This window comes from Ranitomeya imitator, chromosome 2, assembly GCF_032444005.1.
Source record: "Ranitomeya imitator isolate aRanImi1 chromosome 2, aRanImi1.pri, whole genome shotgun sequence".
NCBI classification, from domain to species: domain Eukaryota; kingdom Metazoa; phylum Chordata; class Amphibia; order Anura; family Dendrobatidae; genus Ranitomeya; species Ranitomeya imitator.
Window position 1 is genome coordinate 507,291,451 of NC_091283.1, and position 15,708 is coordinate 507,307,158.

Sequence of the window (15,708 nt, forward strand, 5' to 3'; positions counted from 1 at the left end):
CGGCTCCGTGTACCGGGTCCTCTGCCTGTGACGTTCACAGTTCAGAGGGCGTGATGACGCGCTTAATGCGCGCCGCCCTCTGACTGAACAGTCACAGCCAGAGGACCCGGAAGAAGCGGCATGCAGCACTGGATCAGGGCCAGGTGACTATAGCAAGTGTCGGGGGCCTGAACTAGCGGCGACTCCGGCACCTGACCCCCACAGCGCGCCGGTGTCCCCGCCTGCTCAGGCCCCCAGCACTCGGCGCCCAGCGATGATAGGTGAGTATGCTATTTTTTTTTTATATATATCGCAGCAGCATACGGGGCATATAATACTATGGAGCATGTTATGGGGCCATCAACCTTTATGGAGCAGCATACGGGGCATATAGTATGGAGCATCTTATGGGGGCCATAAACCTTTATGGAGCAGTGTACGGGGCATATACTATGGAGCATCTTATGGGGGCCATAAACCTTTATGGAGCAGTGTACGGGGCATATACTATGGAGCATCTTATGGGGGCCATAAACCTGTATGGAGCAGTGTACGGGGCATATGGATGGGAGCAGCAAATTACAGAACGGTGGCGCAGGATGGGAGCACATGACAGAACGGGGGCGTAGGATGGGAGCAGCACATGACAGAACAGGGCGCAGGATGGGAGCAGCACATGACAGAATGGGGGCGCAGGATGGGAGCAGCACATGACAGAATAGGGCAGCATATGACAGAACGGGGGTGCAGGATGGCAGCAGCACATGACAGAACGGGGGCGCTGGGTGGGTGCAGCACATGTCAGAATGGAGGCGCAGGATGGGTGCAGCACATGTCAGAATGGAGGCGCAGGATGGGTGCAGCACATGTCAGAATGGGGGCGCAGGATGGGAGCAGCACATGTCAGAATGGGGGCACAGGATGGGAGCAGCACATGACAGAATGGGGGCGCAGGATGGGAGCAGCACATGACAGAATAGGGCAGCATATGACAGAACGGGGGTGCAGGATGGCAGCAGCACATGACAGAACGGGGGCGCTGGATGGGTGCAGCACATGTCAGAATGGAGGCGCAGGATGGGTGCAGCACATGTCAGAATGGAGGCGCAGGATGGGTGCAGCACATGTCAGAATGGGGGCGCAGGATGGGAGCAGCACATGTCAGAATGGGGGCACAGGATGGGAGCAGCACATGTCAGAATGAGGGCGCAGGATGGGAGCAGCACATGACAGGATGGGGGCGCAGGATGAAGCAGCTCATGACAGGATGGGGACGCAGGATGGAGCAGCACATGACAGGATGGGGACACAGCATGGAGCAGCACATGACAGGATGGGGACGCAGGATGGAGCAGCACATGACAGGATGGGGACGCAGGATGGAGCAGCACATGACAGGATGGGGACGCAGGATGGAGCAGCACATGACAGGATGGAGACCATATACCAATATAAATGCTCGCTACACGGGCGTAGAATGGGTTCAATAGCTAGTTACTTTATATACAAAGGATGCAAAGTAGAATTACCTTGGATGTCCCCTTTGCAGAGTAATAGAGGCCAGAGCGCCGAAGGAAAAAAAAGAAGCGTTTCCATACTTTTCGACCACTCTCCTTCATATGTAAGTAGCCTTGGATCTCGGGCCAGCTGCCTGAGTTGAGGAAGTTCTGTCAGGGAGAATAATCATCAAGTTTCAGCCAGGTTACATAAAGTGATCTTGGGTGTCTTTCCATTAGCAGCCCAGACTTGCTTGAGTTGTCAAGTCTCTGTAATCCTAAACTGGCTGATGCTTGCTTCAGCCTTCTCTAAACTGTCCAGTCACTGTACAGAATGTCCAGGACACTGTCACGCTATCACGAAGAGCTGAGAAATCCAGATTTTAAGCATCTGAGATGTCCTGGACATAGTAGGTCAAGCTCCTTGTTTCTACTTCTTAATTACCCACCTGTATTAGCTCTGAGTGAGACAGTCCTTTGTGAGCTTCTAAATTACCAGCAATCATTTCCTCTGGGAATAAGGCATACTACAAGAGAAAATATAGGACAACATTTATATCGATAGCAAGAATATATTCCCCTCTGAATATGAGATGGAAACAAAATTTTCAGCTCGCTCTCCTGAATTATATTCTTTTTAAACTCTACACTAAATCACTGATTCATTATTAACTTCTGTCTGGTTTTGTGTGTTTTGTGCCTTTTTTGTTTGCACCAATTCATTGTTCTATTTTCTGCCTTTTTTTACATCTATTTTTTATGTGCTCACCTGTTCTTTTTTTGCTTTTCGCTTTGTGGATAGAGTCTAGTAATTTCAGAAGTTTTAGCCCAATTCATCAATTGTGACTTTTTACAAAGTTTCAAAATCTGGAAAAACGTCACTTCTGTCCCACCTTGGTGTATTTGTGAGTACACCAACCTTTTGGCACAATTTTTGCAACTTTTGGCACTAAATGTCGCAAAACCAGTTCAAGAAACGAAAGGAGACCATTCATTTTACATTGCACCAAATTCATGAATCATGTGTGCAATTTTGATGAACTTGACGTCAAACAATTAATACCGCAAAACTATAAAGGAAAGTGACTTAAAAAACGCAAATGATGAACCGCTGCCTGTATTTTTTCTTGGTCATGATGCTAGACAACTAGGGCCTGATTCAGTAAGGTGTTTAAACAGAATTCTGGAGTAAAACATCCTGAATTGAATCTTTCAGCAGTATCTCACCCCATCCCCAAACTATTTATATGTGCATTTAGCCATTTCAAAGACATGTTCAACAGTTCCTTGAAATGTCCAGTCCGTTCCTGTGTTACTGAGAATCCAACAATTGAATTGAAATGTACTGTAGATCTGAAGCCTCTATCATTCCATCTCTATTCTCCACCGAGTGCCACCACCTTTGCCTGAAGTCACACAGCCTAGAGACTGCCACTCAAGCAGGAGGAGGTGGCGCTGAACAGGGAATAGAGCTGGAGTGACAAATGTTTCAGATTTTCAGACTCATTTACATATCAATTCAAGCACTGATTTCTCTGTAACTGAGGAACAGACTGTCTAGGTAAAGGTATTGCTGGACTTGTATTGGAAAGAGCTACATGCGAAATCTTGATGACAGATTCACTTTAACAAAATTGCTACTTTTTTGCATCAAGAAGTTGCGCAATAATTTAGCAATTTTTTTTGTGTGTTTTTACACCATTCCCAGCCAACTTCCCCAAAATGGACAGAGCTGGGGACGGATGTGGAGCAACTTGAATGCCGCCTATACAGTTCATGATAAATTACACCACTGGCTGGAGTACATCTCTTGTACTAAGGCTGGTTCCATATTTGTGTAGGGCAGAGCTGCGGAGGGCTGCTTACTTCCTCCTCTAAGCCCTGCCCACTACCGCACCTCTTCCATTCAGCTCCGCCTACGTCAGCATGCGTCCTGCTTACCTATCTTTAACATCGGGTATGCAGGCCATGCGAATGTATGCGGATGCCTCCGCATGCGTCATTTTGGCGCTGCGCCAAATGCAACATGTTGCATTTTGTTGCGGTCGTGCAGCATCAACATGAGGCTTTCAGAGGCATCCGCATACATTCGCAAGGCCTGTGTACCCAATATTAAAGATAGGTATGCAGTACGCATGCCAACGTAGGTGGAGTTGAATGGAAGAGGTGCAGTAGTGGGCACGGCTTAAAGGAGGAAGTACGCAGCCCTCCGCAGCTCTGCCCTACGCAAATGTGAAATCAGCCTCAGTGTTACTCTGAAGCTGCCATCATGTTTTGGAGTATATAGTGAATGAAAAAAAAACATTTGAACACAGTAGTACACAATACTAAAGGCAGGGTAGTAATAGCTTCACAGTGATTGATGATCATGCTACTATGGTTCTACATCTGCGTATGTCGAGCGGTGTGTCGGGAAAAGTTAGAAATGGTAGTTTGCTACTAGGGCTAGTTACAGGAGGTTCAGCAGGTACTGTCCTCCGCTTCTCATGATCACTGAAGCAGAGCACAATGACTAAAAATATTCGGTAATGTAGAGGAGTCTGACCAGAACAAAGTTGAATGGCAGGCCAGAGAAGAACATGCAATTATCAGAACAGGCTCTGCCACAACCATTTATCTGTTTTCTTGTAGACATAAAATCCTTTGTACTCACCGGAGATCCTCTAAATAGTTCATACTTGGCAAAATTCTTGCGAAAAATGAACTTGCTGTCTCCTCCAGCAGGCCACATGGCCTGCACTTCCACCACGGACTCGTGATCTTCAAGGCATCGTTCTGCAGGACAGAGGAGAGCATTTTTTAATATGGGGATTTTTTTTAGATACTTTGGTGTTTTGTTGTGGGGTGACAATCACTAATAGAAGCCATTCCTGAAGTTCCAAGAAATCTACACACAGTAAAGGTTAAAGCAAGCAAGCAATATGACTGTGTGCACAGTGCCTTGTGCAGAGTTATTTAATTTATCGCCATTTTACTGCCTGGGTTAGGCTCTACTTGCATCTGTCGGGGGCTCTGTGCACCCTTTAGGCTGCGTGCCAGATTGTGGGAACGTACCCATAAAGGTATTATTCCCATCAAATTGACATTAATAGACCACTGGAACTGTTAGTATCGTACAAAGGATATAGCAGAGTACTGTGGCTTCCATAATAAACTAAAGCCATGATGCAGATGTCAATGACACCTAAAAGTGAGTAGTTAGCACAAATGGCTAATCCAGATACAAAGTTATAGACAAAGTCCCTATGGTCATATCCATAAGCATGTATGCTGATGTATGGTGCCACCATGAAGCGAATAAAGAAAATAGATGCTCCAGCTCCATAAGAATAAAATTGTAAATTAAATTTAATTAATTTAATTCTTTGTCAAAGGCTTTGACAAAGATTGCTGCGGAAATTGAAACAAGTCGCTTTTCCTTTGTCTATCAGAGTGTTCTGAAGAATGTAATGTTTCAAAGATGGACTAATTAAATAATTTACAATTTTATTCTTAAGGCGCGGGATCATCTGTCTTCTGTATTCATTATTGACGTCTCATCACAATGAAGTTCCGTGCACCTGCTTTACAAGTATAGTTGAGCTGGCCCCTTTTTCTTTTGGCCACCATGAAGCACCTAATTCTCCATTATAATTAATATTTCTAGGGGAGAATACCTCAGTAATACCACATACATTGCAAAATAACATGATTTCCTTCTCATGGTTTCCATATTTATCTGTAACAACCTCTCTGTGGCTCTGTACACTTTTAAAAGTGATACAAAATTGTGACAGGGGCGGCAACAGATAGCAGAGGGCCCCGCTGTGAGAATATATGTGCCTGAAGACCCATCTCTTCCAACAAGCCTACAACCTGCAGCGATCCTCTGTCTGCTGAACCGCCGCTCGACCAACTCTACCCTATCCTAGTGTATCCTCACCATCCCCTGTAGACTGTGAGCCCTCGTGGTCAGGGTCCTCTCTCCTCGTGTACTTGTGTGTGCCTTGTTTTACTCATGTTTATTGTACTTGTCTATATTTGCCCTGTTCACATGTAAAGCGCCATGAAATAAATGGCGCTATAAAATGTATAATATTAATAATAATAATAATAATAATGGGCTCTTTGCAGTCCAGTAACTCATGATGTACAATTAAATTCCACCTGCTTTGAAGCTAGAAGTGGCCACCTTACCTCTTAGGTCCCTGTGCGGTTGCATCAATGGTATGTCCTCTCCTGATCTATATTTATTATGCATTGCTTATATAGAGCCATTATATTCCACAGCACTTTACAGACATTATCATCTCTGTCCCCAATGGGGTTCACAATCTAAATTCCCTATCAGTATGTCTTTGGAGAGTGGAGTGAAACCAGAGTACCCAGAGAAAACCGACACAAAAGCGGGGAGAGTGTGCAAACTCCTGCCAGATGTTGTCTTTGGTGGGATTTGAACAACCACTGAGCAACCATGCTGCATATTAGGGAACTGTATATAGATATGTACAGTGGCTCGCTTGTCAATTTTTGTTTTGCAATAAGCATAAAACAACAAATAGATACAAAACTAGAAAGGATGAGAAACCAGAACCCTGTTGAAGATTCTGTGTCATTCTATCATAAATATCTGTTGTACTCACCGAGCCCCAGATGTGGATGAAGCTCCACTAATGACCAGCTTTCGTCACTTAGGCAGTGTGCCCTCTCTACCAGCATATCACATAGATGCCGTGCTGTGGCTCCCGCTGTCACTTCTAGTGATCGACATGTACCATCCTCGCTGTATACTTTCACCATCTGCTCTTACAGACAGAAGACATTATTTATATCAATGCTTATGCCCATAGCTAAACCACATGATACGATGACCCAATATTCTATCTAGCACTATCTTACACATCACTGAATTTTATTATTGCTGTTCAGTCTGAGTAGTGATCCCCTAAATTTTAACATGGGTACTATACACCATGACAATTAATACTAATTTGTGCATGACATATTTTAGTTAACAAGAATGGCTTTTAGTAAATTGTAATTTTTAGGTGATGCAGCCATCATCCAGGGCTAAACCATTACGTTATAATGTTGCTATAATAATATCAGTAGTACAGATCGACTCACAGAACTTGGTCCAGCGGCCATGTTAGCAATCTGTGGACACTGGACAGGAGCCCTGGACATCCTCTTATCTGCCGGTATCCCAAGCTACTCTTTTGATTAGCCAGAATGTCACTAGTACATCATTACTGCTTGACACACGTGACACATAGCAACGATAGATAACAAAAAGAGCAGCAGATGGTGGCCACAGATCACTGACGTGGCGGCTGATCAAGGTCCTGAGAATCGACTAGCACCAACTCTAATCTGTCGCCTTGTATGGGATGAGCCAGTATGACACTCACATGAGGACCCCCTTCCAAAGGGGAACTGCTGTTGGGTGTGTTGCTAAGGATTGGGGAAGAATTGCAGAGTTCTGGGAATGGATTTGGGATGTCAGGAAGGGATGATGATCTTGGCTCCTCATCTCGTAATCGCCTATAATAAAGAGAGTATTCAGTAAGAGACATATGGAGATTCCATAATAAATGGCTCATAGACGCAACAATACTTCACAGTTGATATTGACAGGTGGTAGAACTTGAAGCTCATGGGTACCAATGCAAGTTTCCTCAATTATTACAGCTCTATACTAGTATTAGTCTTCTGATATGGGCCCACAGGTTCCAGGGCCTTGGTGTGTCTGCAACCCCTGCCACCCCTGATATTGACAAGATTAATAATATAGGAACATAGCTCTCTTTCTACAGAGAAAGATCAAGCCAAGAAACCTTTGGTTCAAATCTGAAAATCAACAAGCACCTTTCCAATGCCCCATCATAACTTACCCCCATCTTCCGCTCTGTATTAACAGTGGTTGTGACCTTTTGACTTCTAAAGATAGCAGGTCAGCCTTTTCTGGAAGCCCCTTGTGCAGTGTCAGGCCACGGCTTGTGCTCCCTTCCCTTTCATATGGGTTGTCTGGTGCAGGACTATGACTGCTCTCCAAAGCCTCCAAGTCCATACTGCCCCCTTGAAAGAAAAGAGAGAGAAGTTAAATAATTTCCCCAAAGACCTCTGATTTATCTCATCTTCCTTGATCTAGACACCAAGCTTTGTAGCTATTAAGACAAGTCAAAATAAGTTATCTGGTTAGGTCTGAGGAGTCACTGTCCACCAAAACCTCACTCTGTTCCCATACCAAATGACATAAGATTTTTCCTAACTATTAAGAGTATAGATAACATGCAGAATTTGTTATCAGCTCCAAAACAAAGTTTTGCAGTAGACCATATGGACAGAAGGCAGCAGCTGACCTAGGAGACCCATGGGTACAGATCCTCCATTCACTTTGGGACACATAATTGGCTCAGATTGACTGATGAATCTTTAGAAAGTGATTGCAGTCTGTGACGATGTGACAGATGGACAATTTCCATGTGTGCTGTGTCTTTAAGCCGTAAGGTTGCTATTTGGCTTTTGCTGTTGGCATGGATTCTGCTTCTTCAGCTAATTTTCTTTCCTCGCTCTGACCTGCACCCGACCTGAATCGCTCCTCCTTCTGGATTTAAAATGTAACTATAAGGGAGGCAGGCCCTTGTGATACCTGTATTATTAACACGTTCGGCACAGCCAGCAGCCTCCGCACACACGCCATGGCTCGGCCTAAGGTGTGGCAGGGAGTAACTGGATTAATATACTTCAGTTCAACAGGCAAAGGTGCTTACAAAGATTGGGACCTGCAACATATGGCTTGTAAAGTGGGGAGACTACAAGCCCCATTACTGTCTTGCTGGAACTTGTAGTTGTTAAACATTTAAATGCAAACCGTCAGGCTCATCTGCATCAGCTTACGAGAATAAAAGACACTTTTCCGTTTTACATACAAGCTGGTAGAGGTATATGAGGGGTTAATGAGCAGTGATTGTCCTATGTGTGTGGTCCAGACATAAGATACTGATAGTGATAAAGTAACAACCAAGTCTCATTCTGTTGCAAGAACAAATTACATACAGTATGTTGCCTTCTCCCAAATGTGTCAGTTTTGCTTCACTGCAGCACCACATGTAAGTCTGCAAAGAGGCACTAGCTTTACAGCAGTACTGTAAAGTGACCGTCGTTACTAGAGCAATGCACCCACTGTACAAAAAAAAAGAGTCCACAGGACAAGCCTGTGGGCGCAGTTAGCTAATATGGTGCCATATTGTTACATGTCTAGCATGAGAGAACATTGGTGAATGCTGTAACGATTACTAATGCGCTGGCTCACCCCCCTACTCACTGGGAAATACTGTGCTGATATCATCCATCAACAAGCATAGTAACATAGTAACATAGTATTTAAGGTTGAAGGAAGACTTCAAGTCCATCTAGTTCAACGCATAGCCCAACATGTTGATCCAGAGGAACCTTTGCTGTAGGCAGGCTTTATGAATGTTCCTGCCGCAATGGATGACAAGACAATTAGCATGACAAGCAATCCACTGTATGGCCATTAGACGACCATGACCCTGGTTCATCAAGACTGGTGTTTTTCATGCCGATCTTGAGGAGGGGGGTGGTGGAGGGTGAGAAGCTCGATTCATTTAGTGGAGTACACCCCTTAATAAATCAATTGAGGCAGGAAGGGGTGTGAATCTCCGCTTCATTACAAATCTTAGGCCGGCGTCACACTCAGCGTATGACAATACGGTCCGTATATTACGGCCGTAATACGCTGAAAAGTCCCCAAAAAAGTGGTCCGTAGCTCCTCCGTAGGCAGGGTGTGTCAGCGTATTTTGCGCATGGCATCCTCCGTATGTAATCCGTATGGCATCCGTACTGCGTGTTTTTCTCGCAGGCTTGCAAAACCAACACACGGCTATACAAGGGATCCATGTGTTAAAAAAAATATATATATATATATACTGTCTATATATATATATATATGTGTCATTAGACATATATATGTATATATATTATTACTTCATACAGCGCTAGATAGCTTTAAATCCGGTAATTCAATTACTGGCTTTTGCTATCTCCTTCCTAAACCCAACATAATATGAGACATGGTTTACATACAGTAAACCATCTCATATCACCTTTTTTTTTGCATATTCCACACTACTAATGTTAGTAGTGTGTATATGCAAAATTTGGCCGTTCTATCTACTAAATGAAAGGGTTAAATGGCGGAAAAAATTGGCGTGGGCTCCCGCGCAATTTTCTCCGCCAGAGTAGTAAAGCCAGTGACTGAGGGCAGATATTAATAGCCTGGAGAGGGTCCATGGTTATTGGCCCCCCCTGGCTAAAAACATCTGCCCCCAGCCACCCCAGAAAAGGCACATCTGGAAGATGCGCCTATTCTGGCACTTGGCCACTCTCTTCCCATTCCCGTGTAGCGGTGGGATATGGGAAGGTGCTATTGTAAGGTGACATTAAGCCAAATTAATAATGGAGAGGCGTCAATTATGACACCTATCCATTATTATTCCAATAGTAGTAAAGGGTTAAAAAATACACAAACACATTATTAAAAATTATTTTAATGAAATAAAAACAAAGGTTGTTGTAATAATTTATTCTACGCTCAATCCAATCACTGAAGACCCTCGATCTGTAACAAAAAAAAAAAACAACAACAATATCCTTACCTTCCGAAGATCTGTAAAGTCCAACGATGTAAATCCATCTGAAGGGGTTAAAATATTTTGCAGCCACGAGCTTTGCTAATGCAACGTTGTTCGTGACTGCAAAACCCCGGGGAATGAAGGTAAAGTAGGTCAATGACCTACGGTATATTTACCTTCATTTGCGGTGAGGCGCCCTCTGCTGGTTGTTCCTAGATCGTGGGAACTGTTATGAACAGGTGATTCAGAACCACAATGGACCTGGTGGATACGAGCACAGAAATACGAGAATCCAAAATCTTCTCCACTATATACTCCAACTCCCCCTCAACCAAGACCGGGGCAGGAGGATCAACGGATGGAACCACAGGTGCCACGTATCTCCGCAACAATGACCTATGGAATACATTATGGATGGAAAAAGAAGCTGGAAGGGTCAAACGAAAAGACACAGGATTAAGAACCTCAGAAATCCTATACGGACCAATGAAACGAGGCTTAAACTTAGGAGAGGAAACTTTCATAGGAATATAACGAGACGACAACCAAACCAAATTCCCAACACAAAGTCGGGGACCCACACAGCGCCTGCGGTTAGCGAAACGTTGAGCCTTCTCCTGGGACAATGTCAAATTGTCCACTACATGAGTCCAAATCTGCTGCAACCTATCCACCACAGTATCCAGACCAGGACAGTCCGAAGACTCAACCTGCCCCGAAGATAAACGAGGATGGAAACCAGAATTGCAGAAAAACGGTGAAACCAAAGTAGCCGAACTGGCCCGATTATTAAGGGCGAACTCAGCCAAAGCAAAAAGGACACCCAATCATCCTGATCAGCAGAAACAAAACATCTCAGATATGTTTCCAAGGTCTGATTGGTTCGTTCAGTTTGGCCATTTGTCTGAGGATGGAAAGCCGAGGAAAAAGACAAATCAATGCCCATCCTAGCACAAAAGGCTCGCCAAAACCTCGAAACAAACTTGGAACCTCTGTCAGAAACGATGTTCTCCGGAATGCCATGTAAACGAACCACATGCTGGAAAAACAATGGCACCAAATCAGAGGAGGAGGGCAATTTAGACAAGGGTACCAAATGGACCATCTTAGAGAAGCAATCACAAACCACCCAAATGACCGACATCTTTTGAGAGATGGGGAGATCCGAAATAAAATCCATAGAGATATGTGTCCAGGGCCTCTTCGGAACCGGCAAGGGCAAAAGCAACCCACTGGCACGAGAACAGCAGGGCTTAGCCCGAGCACAAATCCCACAGGACTGCACAAACGAACGCACATCCTGCGACAGAGACGGCCACCAAAAGGATCTAGCCACCAAATCTCTGGTACCAAAGATTCCAGGATGACCAGCCAACACCGAACAATGAACCTCAGAGATAACTCTACTCGTCCATCTATCCGGGACAAACAGTTTCTCCGTCGGGCAACGGTCAGGTCTATTAGCCTGAAATTTTTGCAGCACCCGCCGCAAATCAGGGGAGATGGCAGACAAAATTACCCCCTCTTTGAGAATACCCGCTGGCTTAGGCAAACCCGGAGAGTCGGGCACAAAACTCCTAGACAGGGCATCCGCCTTCACATTTTTAGAGCCCGGAAGGTACGAAACCACAAAGTCAAAACGGGAGAAAAACAGCGACCAACGAGCCTGTCTAGGATTCAACCGCTTGGCAGACTCGAGATAAGTCAAGTTCTTGTGATCAGTCAAGACCACCACTCGATGCTTAGCTCCTTCAAGCCAATGACGCCACTCCTCGAATGCCCACTTCATGGCCAGCAACTCTCGATTGCCAACATCATAATTATGCTCAGCAGGCGAAAACTTCCTGGAAAAGAAGGCACATGGTTTCATCACCGAGCCATCGGAACTTCTTTGCGACAAAACAGCCCCTGCTCCAATCTCAGAAGCATCAACCTCGACCTGGAACGGGAGCGAAACATCTGGCTGGCACAACACAGGGGCAGAAGAAAAACGATGCTTCAACTCCTGAAAAGCTTCCACAGCAGCAGAAGACCAATTGACCACATCAGCCCCCTTCTTGGTTAAATCAGTCAACGGTTTAGCAATACTAGAAAAATTATTGATGAAGCGACGATAAAAATTAGCAAAGCCCAGGAACTTTTGCAAACTCTTCAGAGATGTCGGCTGAGTCCAATCATAAATGGCCTGAACTTTGACAGGGTCCATCTCGATATTAGAAGGGGAGAAAAAAAAACCCAAAAATGAAACCTTCTGAACACCAAGGAGACACTTTGACCCCTTCACAAACAAATAATTCGCATGCAGGACCTGGAACACCATTCTAACCTGCTTCACGTGCGACTCCCAATCATCCGAGAAGACCAAAATATCATCCAAGTACACAATCAGGAATTTATCCAGGTACTCTCGGAAGATGTCATGCATAAAGGACTGAAATACAGATGGAGCATTGGAAAGCCCGAATGGCATAACCAGGTACTCAAAATGGCCCTCGGGCGCATTAAATGCTATTTTCCATTCATCGCCCTGTTTAATACGCACAAGATTATACGCACCACGAAGATCTATCTTGGTACCAACTAGCCCCCTTAATCCGAGCAAACAAATCAGACAGCAGCGGCAAGGGGTACTGAAATTTGACTGTGATTTTATTTAGAAGGCGGTAATCAATACAAGGTTTCAACGAACCATCCTTCTTGGCCACAAAAAAGAACCCTGCCCCCAATGGCGACGACGAGGGGCGAATATGACCCTTCTCCAAGGATTCCTTTACGTAACTCTGCATAGCGGCGTGCTCAGGTACAGACAAATTAAACAGTCGACCTTTAGGAAACTTACTACCAGGAATCAAATCGATAGCACAATTGCAATCCCTATGCGGAGGTAGGGCACTGGACTTGGGCTCATCAAATACATCCCGGTAATCCGACAAGAACTCTGGGACCTCAGAAGGGGTGGATGATGAAATAGACAGAAATGGAACATTACCATGTACCCCCTGACAACCCCAGCTGGACACAGACATTGATTTCCAATCCAATACTGGGTTATGGACTTGTAGCCATGGCAACCCCAACACGACCACATCATGCAGATTCTGCAACACCAAATAGCGAATATCCTCCTGAAGCGCAGGAGCCATGCACATGGTCAGTTGGGTCCAATACTGAGGCTTATTCTTGGCCAAAGGCGTAGCATCAATTCCTCTCAATGGAATAGAATGCTGCAAGGGCTCCAAGAAAAACCCACAGCGCCTAGCAAACTCCAAGTCCATCAAATTCAGGACAGCGCCTGAATCCACAAATGCCATGACAGAAAAGGATAACAAAGAGCAGATCAAAGTAACGGACAAAAGAAATTTTGACTGTACCGTACCAATGGTGGCAGACCTAGCGAAACGCTTAATGCGCTTAGGACAATCAGAGATAGCATGAGTGGAATCACCACAGTAAAAACACAGCCCATTCCATCGTCTGTGTTCTTGCCGTTCAGCTCTGGTCAAAGTCCTATTACATTGCATAGGCTCAGGTTTATGCTCAGGTAATACCGCCAAATGGTGCACAGTTTTACGCTCACGCAAGCGTCGATCGATCTGAATGGCCAAAGACATAGACTCATTCAGACCAGCAGGCATAGGAAATCCCACCATGACATCCTTAAGGGCTTCAGAGAGACCCTTTCTGAAAATTGCTGCCAGAGCACATTCATTCCATTGAGTGAGCACAGACCACTTCCTAAATTTCTGACAATATATCTCTACCTCATCCTGACCCTGACACAGAGCCAGCAAGATTTTCTCTGCCTGATCCACTGAATTAGGTTCATCATAAAGCAACCCGAGCGCCAGAAAAAACGCATCAATATCACATAATGCAGGATCTCCTGGCGCAAGGGAAAATGCCCAGTCTTGAGGGTCGCCACGTAATAAAGAAATAATGATCTTTACTTGTTGAACTGGGTCACCAGAGGAGCGGGGTTTCAAAGCCAGAAATAGTTTACAATTATTTTTGAAATTCAGAAACTTAGCTCTATCTCCAGAAAATAACTCAGGAATAGGAATTTTAGGTTCTAACATAGGATTCTGAACCACTAAATCTTGAATGTTCTGTACACTTATAGCGAGATTATCCATCAAATAGGACAGACCTTGAATGTCCATGTCTACACCTGTGTTCTGAACCACCCTGATGTAAAGGGGAAAAGAAAGACAAAACACAGTGCAAAGAAAAAAAAATGGTCTCAGAACTTCTCTTTTCCCTCTATTGAGAAGCATTAGTACTTTGGGCCTCCAGTACTGTTATGAACAGGTGATTCAGAACCACAATGGACCTGGTGGATACGAGCACAGAAAATGACCTGATAGTTGCTAATCACATAGGACGAGCTCTGAGACGTGGAAACTCTGCTGACCGCAATCCCTAATCCTATCACACCACACTAGAGGTAGCCGTGGAGCGCTCCTGACCAGACCTAGGCGCCTCGGGCACAGCCTGAGAAACTAGCTAGCCCTGAAGATAGAAAAATAAGCCTACCTTGCCTCAGAGAAATTCCCCAAAGGAAAAGGCAGCCCCCACATATAATGACTGTGAGCAAAGATGAAAACACAAACACAGAGATGAAATAGATTTTAGCAAAGTGAGGCCCGACTTACTAAATAGACTGAGGATAGGAAAGATAGCTTTGCGGTCAGCACAAAAACCTACAAACAACCACGCAGAGGGCGCAAAAAGACCCTCCGCACCGACTAACGGTACGGAGGTGCTTCCTCTGCTGTTGTGAGTTCTGTTTTTGGGCTCCCTCTGGTGGTTACTGATGGTACTGGGTGACTTGTCTTTCCTGGGTTTCTGGGTTCCACCTGTTCCATCAGCATATGGGAGTTTCCTATTTAACCTGGCTTTGCTGGCATTTCCTCGCCGGTTATCAATGTATCCAGTGTGTCTTGTTACCTCTGCTCCCTGCTCCTAGAACCTTCTGGACAAGCTAAGTTTGGATTTTCCTGTTTTGTGTTTTGCTTAATTTGGTTTTTAGTCCAGCCTGCAGATTTGTGATTCTCTGCTGCTGGTTGCTCTAGTGGGCTGAAATTGCTTTTCATGTACCATGAGTTGGCACATGAGTTCAAGTAATTTCAGGATGGTTTTTTGAAGGGTTTTTCGCTGACCGCGCAGTTCACTTTTGTATCCTCTGCTATCTAGCTTTAGCGGGCCTCATTTTGCTGAAACTGTTTTCATACTACGTATGTGCTTTCCTCTCATTTCACCGTCATTATATGTGGGGGGCTGCTATTTGCTGTGGGGTATTTCTCTGGAGGCAAGAGAGGTCTGTGTTTCTTCTGATAGGGGAAGTTAGATCTTCGGCTGGAGCGAGACGTCTAGGATCATCGTAGGCACGTTCCCCGGCTACTTTTATTTGTGTGTTAGGTTCAGGGTCGCGGTCAGCTCAGGTTCCATCGCCCTAGAGCTTGTTTGTATCTGTGCTTGTCCTTTTTGTGATTCCCTGCCATTGGGATCATGACAGTATAACCGGCCTACAAAGTGTTAATTGTATTGGCTGAAGTAGGAGGATAAGTAGTCTGAGGAAGTTTTTTTTTTTCCCCTCA

General features: G+C 44.9%; 1 protein-coding gene across 3 annotated transcripts in view; it reads right to left on the minus strand.

Moving 5' to 3' along the window:
- GRB7 (growth factor receptor bound protein 7) overlaps window positions 1-15,708 on the minus strand; it is a 144,023-nt gene that overhangs the window by 22,446 nt on the left and 105,869 nt on the right. For 2 of the 3 annotated variants that reach the window (XM_069751642.1, XM_069751645.1), the window contains 6 exons: window positions 7,349-7,532; window positions 6,866-6,998; window positions 6,098-6,254; window positions 4,129-4,250; window positions 1,925-2,002; window positions 1,509-1,646 (listed from right to left, as the gene is read on the minus strand). In XM_069751642.1, the coding sequence (XP_069607743.1) occupies window positions 1,509-1,646; window positions 1,925-2,002; window positions 4,129-4,250; window positions 6,098-6,254; window positions 6,866-6,998; window positions 7,349-7,532 (812 nt within the window). Of the gene's footprint in view, window positions 1-1,508; window positions 1,647-1,924; window positions 2,003-4,128; window positions 4,251-6,097; window positions 6,255-6,865; window positions 6,999-7,348; window positions 7,533-7,816; window positions 7,939-15,708 lie in introns of those variants that run through there. The other variant, XM_069751644.1, reaches the window with a different exon arrangement.